The sequence below is a fragment of the Notolepis coatsorum genome, assembly GCF_963971535.1.
Source record: "Notolepis coatsorum genome assembly, chromosome: 16".
Taxonomy (NCBI): Eukaryota; Metazoa; Chordata; class Actinopteri; order Aulopiformes; family Paralepididae; genus Notolepis; species Notolepis coatsorum.
The window spans coordinates 59,088,302-59,102,757 of record NC_140180.1 but is presented as its reverse complement, the minus strand read 5'-3'; the positions used below and the strand labels follow the sequence as shown (position 1 = coordinate 59,102,757).

Genomic DNA, 14,456 nt, shown 5'->3' with positions numbered 1-14,456 from the left:
TTCCCCGTACCGGGTTGACTAAGTCGATCAAGAGTCCCATTATCCAGATTCGATTAACGGGATGTTTGAATCCAGGCTTTCCCTGTTCCTCGAACGCTGATTCAGTCTCGTTAATTCTAACCAGACTTGATACTCAGGATAATTGCGCGCGGCCGCCTGACCTGAAAAGACAGCAGGTGTCGATCGCAGAAATCCTGATTTTCTAACGGCATTGATTGATTGATTGATTTAAAACTTTATTAACAGATTGCAGAATGGGTAAAATACAGTACGGCTCAATAGCCTCGCCGACAAGTTAAATGCATAATCTATAGACTAATTTTAAGTCCCTTATTACCCCAATCAATCAGATTATATTTCTTTAAATGTGCCTGCTGGCAGTAGGCTTAATGGAATGAATAATCGAATGAGATCTTGCTAGCGAAAATAATTAGTTAAACTCTTTCAGAATAAGTAGTATAAGTAATAAGTAAGTATAATGTGCTTAGGTTACGTATCATGTAGCCTACTATATGAATACTCTCAAAGTTTTCAAGGCGCGACTCCCGAAATAACGTGTCAGAGAGGGAGTTGGAGGCTATATAGTATATATATATACAGTTTCACTATTAATCAGGTTTTAATCTGTTTCAGGCATAATCCATACAATTGATTAACCTTTGGTTTATACCAGTCATGTTCATCACCCTCTTGTTCATCATCAGATAACAGTGCTTGAACAGATACATGCATTTTCTCAAATTCATTCTACAAAACGTCAAAGGCTTGCAATTGCTCATTAATTCTATCAAGTCACGTCATCAAATCCGTAAAACAGCGCATCTCATCAGACATTTTAAACCCAGTTACAATATCACTAACGTGTGAGTTACAGTGATGCAATTCAACAATCCACAGATTCAGATTCCTCGTAATTCATATCCACAATCCACGCATAAAGACAGTTCAATTCATGCTTGAATGAAACACAATTCGGGCGCTCCGCCGCAGATACATCCACAGCGAAGAATATGAAACTAATCAGAGCCAAACTCCCGATAGGTTTCATTCATTAAAAATATCCCAGCGGGATTCACATTTGCAATGCTCCACGTTATTAAAATAACTACATAGTGTGTGTCGCGATAGCGAGCGCCGTATCCGTATAACTATGACGTGCATTATTTAGGACAAAGTAAATTCATAGGCTGAATATGATTTATATTATTTTACATTTCAAAAGCCCCCTCTAGAAAAATGAAGCACAAAAACATTACGAGGAACAGGGCCCTGGTCAATCGTGCAAAACAATTAGTGATAAATGTTAGGATGTTTTTTTTTTTATATTTTATTGTATTCATATTTTTTTAATAAAAGGTTGAATAGATCTGAATGATTGACGCTGGACAACGAATAAGAATGTCAAACCACAATGTAGTTTCTTAGTTACTAAGAAGGGATATGTTATGGTTTTCATGACGGCCTTTCTTTTTAAATCCTGTTTTCTCAAAGAATATTGTATGTTCTGTGAAGGCACAAATACAAAATAAAGCTAAACATTTTCCACTTGAACCAATTGATTGTATTTCCTGCTCATATTATATAACTGTTGTTTTCTTGTGATTTTATCCGATACTTGTCAAATAGCCTTTACCCAGAGAGCTTTAGATCAGTGGTGAATGTAGTGGAGTCCAGGGACCTCCATGGGGTCCCCAGCAAAATGAGTAATAATAGTGTTAGTTTAATTTCACTATATATTTCACTACAGCCACTGTTTTTAGAAATATAGCTTCAGCAAATACATCATATGGCTACAGTACATCATTAAAACTACAGCCCGACCAAAACTCTTAAAACTATATAACCCCCGTCCCCCCACACACACCACACTACACGAAACTGGGATCATCTCATCACTGATTGGACGCCCGTCCCACCTGAGGGGGAGCCCACTACTTCCGGGATGCCTGTGTCGGCCCAACAACAAGCTGCTAGCTAACCTGCTAGCGACTAGTGCAAGGAGCGAAACGACACACACCCCAAAACATACGAGGACTCGTGTGAAACATTAAGGTATGCCACATGTATTGTTACCTTCGCTTTGTATTAATACTATTATTAACGGTGTGTCTACTGTAATTGTCAAAGAGTTGTAAGACCGGTTCGGGAAAGCAAAAGTTCCACGCTCGCTAGCTGCTCGCTGAGGTGGTTCAGCTGTGTGTGGAAAAGGACTGACTGTCGCAGAATAACTTTAAAGGCTGTAGCTTCAGCGAGCCTGGTCACTGGTAGAAAGTAGGGATGCTGCAACCTTTCATTTGGCCATTCTTCATTCAAATACGCAACACTAGCTTCCCGGCGGCTAGCCACGTAACCACTCACTGTCATAATCAGGTAAATAACATGTTAGCTCACGTAACGTTAGAGTGTTTGCTTCGCGTCGCTCCGGCCTGTCTGTCAACGCGTCGCTTACTTGGATACGGTTAGCTGTACGCGTTAGCATACATCCACAGCCAGCTACTCCGCTAAACGAGTAGTTCACCTAGGATTCATTTTGACGTCAATGTCTTGATTTGTTACTGACAGTGTTGCAGTATTCATTGGAATTTTATTAAACCGCTATTAGTGGTCACTTGGCCACTGCTGTAACGTTAGCTAGCTAGCAGGCTTCAGATGGTTGGAGTGACATGACAGTAGTAAGGTTCCACGGAGAGGTTTTAGGATTAACAACCATTATAGTGGCGGGGGGGGGGTGTTGTTGTTGTGTGGCAGATGAGCTGATTAGTTGTGATTAACAGTGGCTGAGTGGGTCACGTTCGGCCTCTTGTACACCTCTCTGTTGTCATGATTGCCGAAAGGAGGGGTGTGTCCAAACTATGTCCAAACTATCAGGTTCCACTATATCACTCCGTCTCTGTTCTTGATGCACTCACTCACACATGACCGCTGCTCAATAGATACTAGGCGTGGAAGACATGGGATAAACGATGCTGCCGATTGCAGTGTTTTGTGATGGCAATATGCACGTTTCTTTGTTGTTGTTGTTGACCCTACCCCCCCCCCCCTCACAGTGAGCTGTGGTGTTCTACAAGGAAGCATACTAGGACCGCTACTGTTCCTAATTTATGCAAATGACATGTCGTCAGCTTGTGACTGCAACTTGTTCTTGTTCGCAGACGACTCAGCCCTGCTGGTCTCTGACAAGAACAAGTTACAGGTTGAGAAAACCCTCAGCTCGGAACTAGGCAAAATCTGCATATGGCTAGCTGATAACAAACTATCATTACACCTGGGTAAAACAGAGTCCATTCTCTTCGGTTCAAATAACAAACTCGGCAAGACCGACGGCTTCTCAGTTACAGTGGGTGACAATATTGTCACAAGGAAATAAGATATTACCTACCTGGGTTCCATCCTAGAGGCTAATCTTTCCTGTGACAAAATGGCATCCAATGTAATAAAAAAAAGTCAACCAACGAACTAGATTCTTGTACCGGATCTCCTCTCTGGTAAACAAGAATACCCTGAAGACTCTGGCAGGAGCACTCATTCAAGGGTACTATGACTATGCTTGCACCTCATGGTACCAAAGCACCTCAAAGGCGCTAAAAACAAGATTACAAACATCACAAAACAAACTGGTCACACTACTGCTTGACCTTACTCCTAGAACCCACCTCACCCCTGCCCATTTTGACAAACTAGGATAGCTTAGAGTAGACGACAGAGTACAGCAACTTGCAATGGGCCTGGTCTACAAGATACACTACACGACCAAGGTACCCATGTACATGTCAAAATACTTCCCAAAGGTCAGTGAATACCACGATCACAACACCAGAGGGAGCTCCACAAATCATGTTAAACCCAGATTATCAGCGAGCCAGGTGCAGATTTTGCCTAGTTCCGAGCTGAGGGTTTTTTCAACCTGTAACTTGTCAGAGACCAGCAGGGCTGAGTCGTTCGCGAACAGGAACAAGTTGCAGCTGAGTGGCCCAGTGGGCAAGGCGCTCGTCACTAACGCAGGAGATGCTGGTATCGAGTCCAGCTCTCGGCGTTGCTACCGGCTTGGCCAGTCGTCATACTAACACAATTGGCAGTGTTAGAGGGTGGGAAAGCCGGTGGGTGGGGATTGGACGTTGTGGACAGCGACTCCTACAGGTTGGTTGGTCCGCCTGTACAGCAGAATCAGGAAGTATCGGGGGCAGCTTGAGCCTCCTATGCGTTACTCCTCGCCACTGAGAGATCGCGCTGTTCAGGTGAAAAGATGCGACAGCTGCCTCCTCGTGTACCGGAGGGGACACGTGATGCAAGGCTTGGTCCTCACTGCAGCCGACCAGTGGGAGGCATAGTCTAGCAGCGTTCGAGACAGGGGAGGGGAGAATTGGCCAGGCGAAATTGGGATGGGAGAAAAATAGAAAAAGTAAGGAGAAAAAGTCGATAAAAAAACAAGCTGACGACATGTCATTTGCATAAATTAGGAACAGTAGCGGTCCTAGTATGCTTCCTTGTGGAAGTCCACACTGTCTGATTCCTCCCATGAGGATCGTCAATATATATATGTTCCCATATAAATTACATGTATACAAAATTATAGTTTGATCTGTAAACATGTAAACCCTAACACAGTAAATTAGTAACAACTAACAAGTGCAAGTAGTCTGTAGATGAGTAAACAAAGATATCTTAAATAACCAGTAAGAAGTGAGAGATCTGAGTGAACTAGGCAGTTTGTTCCAATCAGCTGGTGCTTTATATTTAAAGGCAAGTCGACCAATAACTTTGGTGGTTCGAGGTATGATAAAAAGGATGATCCGTATGTCTTAAATTATAAGTTTAACTATATGGAATTAGGAACTGCTTTAGATAGGGGCGATAATTAAAGTAAATAAATTTGTAAACAAAAAGCAACCAATGAAAATGTCTTCTGAATTGAGGAGAAAGCCAGTTTAACGACTCAAGCATAAGACAGTGATGGGTTCTATAAGGACACCTCAATATAAATCTGCAAACACTATTATAAGTGACATTTAAAGGACGGAGGTTTGATAGTGTGGTGTTCTGATAGACTATGTCTGCGTACTTGGCTTGCATAGTCCAGTAAATCCACTATTGGAAGTACCAGCTGTGTAATGATTCTTTTTCTAACTTGGAGAGAAAAACAGTTAATAGAACGATACAATATTCTCATACTGACTGAGTAGAGCTGACTGTTTTTTTTGAGACACTCTTGGTTTAGTCAGAGTGACGGACGGTTGTGAAATATAAAAAAAACTGAACTTGCAGGAAAAAAACTGTCATGTTTCGACAATCAACTTGCCACTCCCTACTGTACACACAGCTCCCTCATGCAGCCAGGCAGAATTTATGCTTTTTTATATTCTATTACCATTGCTGCTATAAGGTTGCGGAACCAAGACCAAATAATTTCACTCTCTTGTACTTTTTTTTTTTTTATTATTATCTTTTTCCTCTTCTTTTTCTGTTTTTTCTCCCAATGTTAGTTGTTATGCCAATCCCCTTCCTGGTCGTTGCGCACTCTACCCCCTACCGTCGGTCTGGGAGGGCGGAGACTATTGCATGCTTCCTCCGACACATGTGTACCCAGCCCACCACTTCTTTTCACCTGGCAGCACGGACTCTCACTGAGAGAGTGTAACGTGTGGAAGGTCACACTACCTCTCTTAGATCCTTCCCTCGCTGTGCAGCCGCACCGACCGAACTGTAGGAGTCGCTGTCCACACGACCCAGACCCACCCACCGGCTTCCTTCCCGCTGATTCTGCCAGAGCCAGTATGACGGCCGGCCAAGCCGGAAGCAACGCTGACAGCTGGATTCGATACCAGTGTCTCTTGCGTTGGTGACGAGCGCCTTGTCCGCTGCGCCACCCAGCCACGCCCACTCTCTTGTACTTCTACTGAATATGGAAATCACCCATAATATTGAAGTTAGGGCATGAGAGATATATACCCTGCTATCCCACATCGTTTTCTAGTGGTAGGCCTATTAATCTGCATCAAAACATTTGTGTGCTTGTTTTTCTCTCTCCCTCTGTGTGTGTGTGTGTGTTTTGTCTGTGCTTCAATACACCAAACTAACTTGGCACAGTGTTTAATGAGAGATGGTAATGTATTTGTGCGGGACAGAATCCTACCTCTATCACAGTGTTGTCACCTCTTAACGTTGAACGTGAAGCATTTTAAATAAGGGCACTGCAGAGACGGAGTGCAGATCTAATTAAGCAAATAGAAACAATGCAAACAGACTAACATTCATGTTAAATACATGTTCATTTAAGTTTAGCACTTTTGCGTCTCATTTGTTATTATTAAATTGTTGTGTTTTATCAGATGAAAAAACATCGGAAAAAACAACAACATATCTGCATTGGCCTATATATCGGCCATCGGCAGCCCTGCTCTCTAAATATCGTCCGACCATATTGGTCGACCACTAGAGTTTTCTAGTACTAGGTACTTAGCTTATCTGTGCGAAAACAATTATTTGTGGAATTGAACAGCGGAAAGAACAGTACATGCCAACTTAAGAAGCACCGTATGCTTCACCATATGCCATCCTGTCAGTTTGAGAAATGTTTCAGCAGGCTTGTCTGACACTGCAGTGGTCTGCCAGGGATAATGCACTGATGATGGTTGTTAATACCGATAATAATACAAAATGTGCAAGTGCAGTTCCAAAATGGGACAAGCTTTTCAGACATGCCCATCTTCAGATCATCTCATAGTATCGGCATTGAGCATTACAACTCTCCCTGAAACAATGGACGACCATGTAGGCTAAATCAAATGAAAAACTGTCCTTGTTGTTTACTTGGTTGGTGCTCATATTAACTCAATGGACGCCACTGAGCATTGTTTGTACTTACCATTTTATTTTTATTTATTTTTATTTTTACCGTTTTGAAACCAGAGACAGTGGACAGACTTGTCTTTCTTGCCTGCAACTTAAAGTAATGGCTTTGCTTGTCCAAATGACAATACTGACCAAATTGAGATTTCTTTTTCTCTTGTCCATTTATTTTGTTTGCTTTCTATTCTAATTTAAAATACAGTTTAATTAAAACCGTCTGTACACAGTAGGCTGTGTGCTAGCAGAGCTAGTCTCCAGTCGCACTCGCGAGTCACGGTGCACATGTGCGTTGGTTTGTCCACCAAAAAATCGCCAAAAGATAGAAAATAAACTAGCAGAGCCAGAACTATTCAACTCCCCTGGAGCCACAGCCAGCAGCAGAGAAGTCGGTTTACTTTAGCTTTCAAACCAGCTGCAGCCTGAGAACTGGAGTGTGAGGGGCTGTAACACTAAAGATGGCGGCAACAACAAAGAATTGCTGCAAAATAATCGTAATTTTTTAGATTAACGATATCGAGTGATATGATAACATTATCGTGATATAATTTTTGACCATATCGCCCCGCCCAAAATTCTACATAAAAATGTATGCAGACCGGTTTCTATTTTGCTTTTGAAAGCCCAGATCAGCTGATAGCGATTGCCTGATCTCTCAATAGTCACAAATAAATATGTTAGGAAAACAATGTTACCACTGTCATGTATGCTTGTATATTGGTGGTAATATATGGGACTTTTTAATGTTTATTTATGCGACTACTGTCTTGTGATCATTGTGTAATCTTGTTCTCATTTTGATTATCTCTTCCTGTAACAGCAGGGACATCTTTACCATTTGCCCCCAGGAACCGTGTGTGTGAGAGACGTCCGACCAAAAGATAACAAGAGGAGCACAAAGAGAGAACCATCACAGATATGCGTTGTGACTACGTAGCAGCAACGTCCTCCTCCATGCGCGTGGCTTTGTTTTGAAAAAAAAGCAGCGTCATGGTACGCGGAGAGCCGTGTCTCCATAGAATTTGGCGGTGGGCGGGATCTCTCCACCGCGACCCGGTCCGGTGCTGCGATACCACGATGACGCACATGGGGCTTCTGTTTGGAATGAGTTGATTTTACTCCCACGTCGACAAGGACTAATGACAAGACGTCTCACGAGATCCACCGTTGATCTCCTCGGCCAATTGACCCCATTCACTCCCAGGCTGTGGATAACGACTTGTTTTAGTTTTTTTCTTTTAGTTTGTTTTTGTTATACCAGTCCTGGCCTGGACAGCAATTTTAACCACATTTTACAGCCCCCCTCCCTTTCCCCCCTTTTTGTATACATTTATCATTTTCAGTAAGTTCCAAACAGACTTGGTGACAGCAGCCTCTTTCCTTTGGGGTTTTTAAAGTGGATTTGTTTGTTTAGATGCCCCCCCTTTTTTTTCTCTCTCCTGCTGAGTTTTTCTAAATGCTGGAAGTGTCCCTCCTGACCGGCAGACCGCTTCAGACACTTTCACACACCCTAGTGCCTAAACGCAGCTCTCAAGACAAGCACAGAGTTCCTCTTCCTCACCCTCCTCTTCTCCAGTGCTTCTGCTATCCATCCTCTACCTCTTTCTTTTTCGGATATTTCCTTTATATATATATATATATATATATAATTTTTCTCTGAGAGGCATATTCAGTAGTCTAGCATAGTGCTCGTTGATGAAATAGCATTAGGATGCAAATATAGAATTTCAGGAGGAAGGGAAAAGCATAGGTTTCTGTCAGACTTGTTCTTGAAGTGGAAAGGAAAGCAGTCAAGTGTGTGTGTACCTTTTGTGGACATACACAACAGTGTTTCGGTTGCACTAGTCCCAGTGAGCGGCTTTGCATAGATTCGATTTATTTATATTGTTTCACCAAATACAGTTAACATTGAAGCCATACAGAAATATTTATGAATTACACACATATTTTTGTATCGTATTGCTATTGTATAGTTTATTTTGAGCTTCTATTGGAATTATGTATGCAAAATAAACATATCTAGAACAATCTATACATGTGCAAGCAAAGCTGTAGATTGCTTTATAAATAATTGTATCCACTTTTTTTGTGTGATTATAGTAGTGCAGTGTGAGTCTTTGGATACTTAACCTTTACTGAGACCTTTCTCTTCAGTTGCTGCTTTGCATGAGAATACTGGTGTTAGTCAAGTCTACTTTTTCTACCATCATGGCCCTTTCTGTACAGACAATACCATAGTTGTCATTTTGACCACAGAAGCGCCATTTAAAATAGATCTGGACTGTTCAAAAGTACAAATTTGTCCCTCTGCAACATTATTCTTGGTCCCTCCAATGGGCTGTGAACAGATATTGTATTTGTTCTATTTTGATGGTTTGATTATATTTGAGGAGTGATTTTTGGAATTACTTTATTATAATTCTCAACATCCAGTCGTATTCTTCGGGCCACGGCTCACCACCCATGTTAGGATTCCACTCCTGGCCCTCCACGTTTGAAAGTTTGGGCACCCCAGCAAATAGATAGACTGTATATATATCTCTCCTTCTCCTGGCCTGTCTGTCTCTCTCTGTGATGCCGGGCTTCAGCAGTGGGGGGGTGGGGGGAGGAATAGGGGTCCCGGTCTCCTCTCCTCCCCGCCCGTTCCGCCCTAGTCGCTATGTGCCAGTGTCCGCAGCCACCACCTTCCTGGTCGGCTCCACCACTCTCTTCTTCTGCTTTACGTGAGACACACACACACACACACACACACACACACACACACTGTTCGAGACGTTAGACTCATACACACTGTTATGTCACACACGCATGCAAGCTATTGGATGAATACACACACAATGTTAGAGATGTTAGACTCATACACACTATGTTATGTCACACACACATGCAAGCTAATGGATGAACACACACATGCACATGCAAAAAGTGAGTTGTGTGTATAATCTACATAACTTCACACTTGCACACACTACATAAAGTCACACACACACTCACTCTTGCACAAACTATATAACATCACACACTCTCACTCCCACACACATTAAAGATGTTGTATGTGGTATTTTGTTAAAATAACAACTCTACATTCCGACAGCCATCACTGATATAGAGTGTTTGGTCAGTAACATGGGTCTCCCAGTCCCTCCACTCCAATCAGGAGAGAGATTGATTGATTGATTGAAAAGAGAACTTCACACTGTAAAAGTAAGAAATAAAGAAAATAGTTTTATGCAATTAATGTGCTTTTAACAAGTCAAATAATCTTCCAGTGCAGTAAGCAAATCCGGCTTGGCAAGATTTCTTGAAATAAGTAAAAATATCTAGTACTCTCTCTCCTGATTGGATGAAGTGAGAATGGATACCAGAATATTTATTTTGTGTTTACTGCAGAGTGGAGGGACTGGGAGACCCATGTTACTGACCAAACACACTATATCGGCGATGGCTGTCGGAATGTAGAGCTATTTAACTTATTTTAACAAAGAAATATCACTTACAGCTCCTTTAACATCACACCCATACATAAACCTAACCTTGCACACACACTATATACATAACTCTCACACCCACACACACTTAACATCACACTCACACACATTATATAACATCATATACACACATGCTGCGCACATAACCTTGTATATACTCTAAACATGGTTCCAAAAGCATATACGGTTAACATTATGACCAATTCATTAAGTACATATTAGGCGTGTTCGAGATTGATTTCGGCTCGCCATGAGAGTAGTCGAGTGAAGCCGGGGGAGGAGTCAGAACGTCGGACACTTCATATTTGACAACAGCCTCTCGTCTAGTCTCGCACGGCAGATACGCGTTCACGTTACCACCACACACATGCACACCTGTCCAGCTCATTATAATGTGATGGCCGTGTGCAAAATTAGATCAGATTCAAATGTACAGCACACCATATACCTGCTATAGTGGAATATACTATTCATATACCATAATGTATACCATCTTGTTGCGGGCTCCTGGCCACCGCAGCACGCACGCACACACAAACAACACACTGCTGAATAATTCTGTTTTGCATCAATATATGTATACTGTGTATATTGAGGCAAAACAGAATTATATATACAGTATATATTGAGGCAAAACGGACAAAAGCGTGTGACGGGACCCGTACTGTAATAAAGTTTTCAATCAATCAATCGTCTCATAACTACGTGGCTGGTGACTGACAACTTTTCTGAGCCAATAGGTGCTTTGCGTGACCATAGCAAGTCGTTTCCAATCATGCATTTGCGTGGAGCAGCCGGGTGAGCGGTACTGTGGAGCCTCGCTCTGAAGGCTGTGCGTGGCTGGCTCCCGCGAGAGTTCCGCGCCTCGTCAGATTTTCAGAGCAAGTCGGACAACATTCTAACCGTCATGCAACGCGCTTGGCGAGGCTGTAGTAAAACCTGCACAGATCTGCGTCAGCCTAGCCAATCTCGAACACGCCTATTGTCTTAAGTGTACTTAAGTATTAGTAGGCAGTATACTAGTTTGCGTGTCACTATTTTACATACAGGAAGTTCGATGCTCTAATGTAGATGATGATATGGTAACAATCGTTTTAAATTTTTAAAAGATGTTGACGGTATAATGACAGTATTTGTTTTTCAATGTAAATTCCAATGAGGTTTGATATCTTTATGATGTTTTCTTTTTTTGTAATACAAAATTGTAAAATAAACAGGGTATATTTTAATGTTTAAAAAAAATATGTGTAGCCAAGAGTAAAGACCATAACCCTATCAAAAACAGTAGTCAAAGTGTATATTTTAATTTTTACCGATGTTTTATACGATTTATCGGAAATACGAATTTATCGGAAAATGCTAATCGTAAAAACCGCAAGGAAATGACTAAATCCAGATTCAACCCTGCCATTGGAAAGAGGAGCATTTTCCCTATTCATAGAGGTATGATTTGGCCATAATAAGTTCAAGGTCAAATATGAATTTATAATTAAAATCGATTATCATTAATTACTGTATCTACAAATCCTTCCGTTTAATCATCTTCCCTTTATTCATTTGCTTAGATTTTTTGTATACATGATCTCAATAAGGTGGTGAATGAGCTCAGTGAGCATTTTCTCATACCCCGCAGATTTAACATGGTATTATTCACCATCAAAGATGCAAAAATAAATCATCATTTATATTCTCCTTTTCTTCATTACAATTGACTCGGCCTAGTAACAGACACATTATTTCTGACATTGGAAATACATACCCCCAGGTCCCTAGATGTTCCTAGATACCAAGAACATGCAAATTGACCTTGCAGAAGTGGAGCAATCTTCCATTTACTTAGGCATGTACCTTTAGGTGAAATATTCCTACAGCTTAACAGGTCACATTTTTATCCCAAAATCTTTATAACTCTGCTGCAAGGAACTATTTTTAGATTAACAAAAAAAAGTACCTGTTCTGTATATTTATATATATATATATTAGTGCTGTCAGGCGATAAAAAAAATATCTAATTAATTACAGGATTTGTAATTAATTAATCTAATTAATCGCATAACCATTTTATGCCTGATATTCTATATTCTATAATCATATTTCAAATTGCATGTGTCCGGATGGCAGAATTCAGTACTGTATCTACAAAACTTCCATCTATTAATTTGCTTAGATTTTTCAGGTCTGGTCAATTTGAGCATGGTGTTATTCACAGTCAAAGATTTAAAAAAAATTATTGATATTCTCATTTGGTTCATTACAATTTACTCAAGCCTAGTAACAGACACAGTATTTCTGACACTGGGAATACATTCCCTGAGATCCATAGATGTCCCTAGAATCAGATACCAAGAACATGCAAATGGACCATATTAAAAAAAAGTCTGTAAATGTGTATTCTACGTTCTTATGGAATGAATGAGATAAAAAAATAAATTATAAAAAAATAAAAATAAATTGTAATTAATTTCATAATGTGATAATTTGCTGTGTAATTAATTAATCGAATTAACGTGATAAACTGACAGCCCTAATATATATATAATACTTTTACGATTTGTATATATTGTTTGTATAGTAAAAATCCACACCTTTGCATCAATATCCAGCATACCTCCCAGCCCTACCCACCCACATTTCATATTCATTCCAACTGTATTTACAAAAGGGACATGGGTATTGCCCCCTCCCCCCCCATTCCGTGATATCATGTTTCTGTTTTTGACCTGACAGCACTTGGACCACGTTTCTTTTGTTTGATGTGTAAATAAGTATGGAGTCATGAATCTTTTTAATGTTCCCTCCTCTTCTCTCTCTAATCCTAGATGCCCGTGGTTGTCGGAGTGCTTCTCCTCTGTCATTCTCATTTACAACGCTGTAATCTTCCTCTTCACCCTCGCCAATTTCTGCATGGCCACTTTCATGGACCCGGGAGTCTTCCCCAGGGGTATGCCTTGTTCAGCCATTAGTGTGCTTTGTATGTTATGTTGTGTTTGTGTTTATTTATTACCAGGCAGGTCAATTAAGAATAAATTATTATTTACAATGAGGGTGCGGCGAGAGCACAAACGGGCCTCTCAAAGGGTAATGGAAAAGGGGACAAAGAAAATTGTGTGTGACAATGGGCCTCATTTGATCAATATTTCCATATGTGTAAAAGGTTGAAAGTTGATCAAATACTGGGCCACAATTTACCTAAAACTAGGTCTATTGATCGATCAAGTACCAATCTTTGTTTATTTTGTTTGATCAATGAGGCCCACTGAGTGTCTTGGCAGTGGCACCCGATATCACTGCTTTCACACTGGCCGGAGCCGGTTCCCGAACGTAATCTCGAACCAGCCGGCACGTTCACACCGGGAATAATTGGTTCGGAACATGACAGAGGCTTTAGTTCGGCCCTCTAAGAAAACACTGAGCACCGATTTTTCATGTTCCAAACCAATTCCCGGTGTGAACGCACCGGCCGGTTCGAGATTACGTTTGGGCAAGAAGTGCTGTTGATATGTGTTTGCAATTCTATTTGTGGTGGCCCTGTTTGATATTGTGGTGGGTTCCCACAAAATGAATGTATGTATGCAGTGTTTCCCTTATATGCATTCAGCAGCGGCGCAAATCACGACCGCCGCTCCTATGAACTAGAGTCAGACTACCCCCCCCCCCCCCCCAAAAATATATATATATATACTTTTTTTATTTATTTATTTTCATTCCATTTGGTCTGTTGGGGGTGCTTAATGTCTGAAGGAGTCGACTGAAGGCTTCTTGTCCTGTGCGAAAGCATGTAATTGGTCCACTGATGGATGCATCTTGATATTTGTCTAGTGTGTTCATTAGACGGGTGAAATCCTCTTTCAGTGCCACTGTGCCTGTTTTCTTAGGCAGTTAGCCTCGCTGGTATGCGCGCCATTAGCGTTAGCCACGCTTATAGGCCTCTTTCCTTTTGGAAAGAGTGACAAAAAGAAAAGAATATATATATATTTTTTGTGCATTCTACTAATAGGTTGGCAGTCGACTACGGCTCCTTTCGATTGATTAGTCAACTAGTCGTGGTCAGCCCTAGTAATTTGTATCGGATTTGTTATTTGACTTGCCACAAATCTCACCCCACTTATTGTCTAGTGATTGATT

At 41.1% G+C, this 14,456-nt stretch overlaps 1 protein-coding gene across 3 annotated transcripts in view; it reads left to right on the top strand.

Moving 5' to 3' along the window:
• The first annotated feature begins 1,945 nt into the window (after positions 1-1,945).
• Positions 1,946-14,456, top strand: part of zdhhc5b (zDHHC palmitoyltransferase 5b) — a 44,532-nt gene continuing 32,021 nt past the window's right edge. The window contains exons 1-3 of one of the 3 annotated variants that reach the window (XM_084332410.1): positions 1,946-2,052; positions 7,664-9,566; positions 13,151-13,272. In XM_084332410.1, coding sequence (XP_084188536.1) covers positions 9,418-9,566; positions 13,151-13,272 — 271 coding nt within the window. In that variant the 5' untranslated portion in view covers positions 1,946-2,052; positions 7,664-9,417. Of the gene's footprint in view, positions 2,053-2,288; positions 2,371-7,663; positions 9,567-13,150; positions 13,273-14,456 lie in introns of those variants that run through there. The other 2 variants (XM_084332411.1, XM_084332412.1) reach the window with 2 other exon arrangements.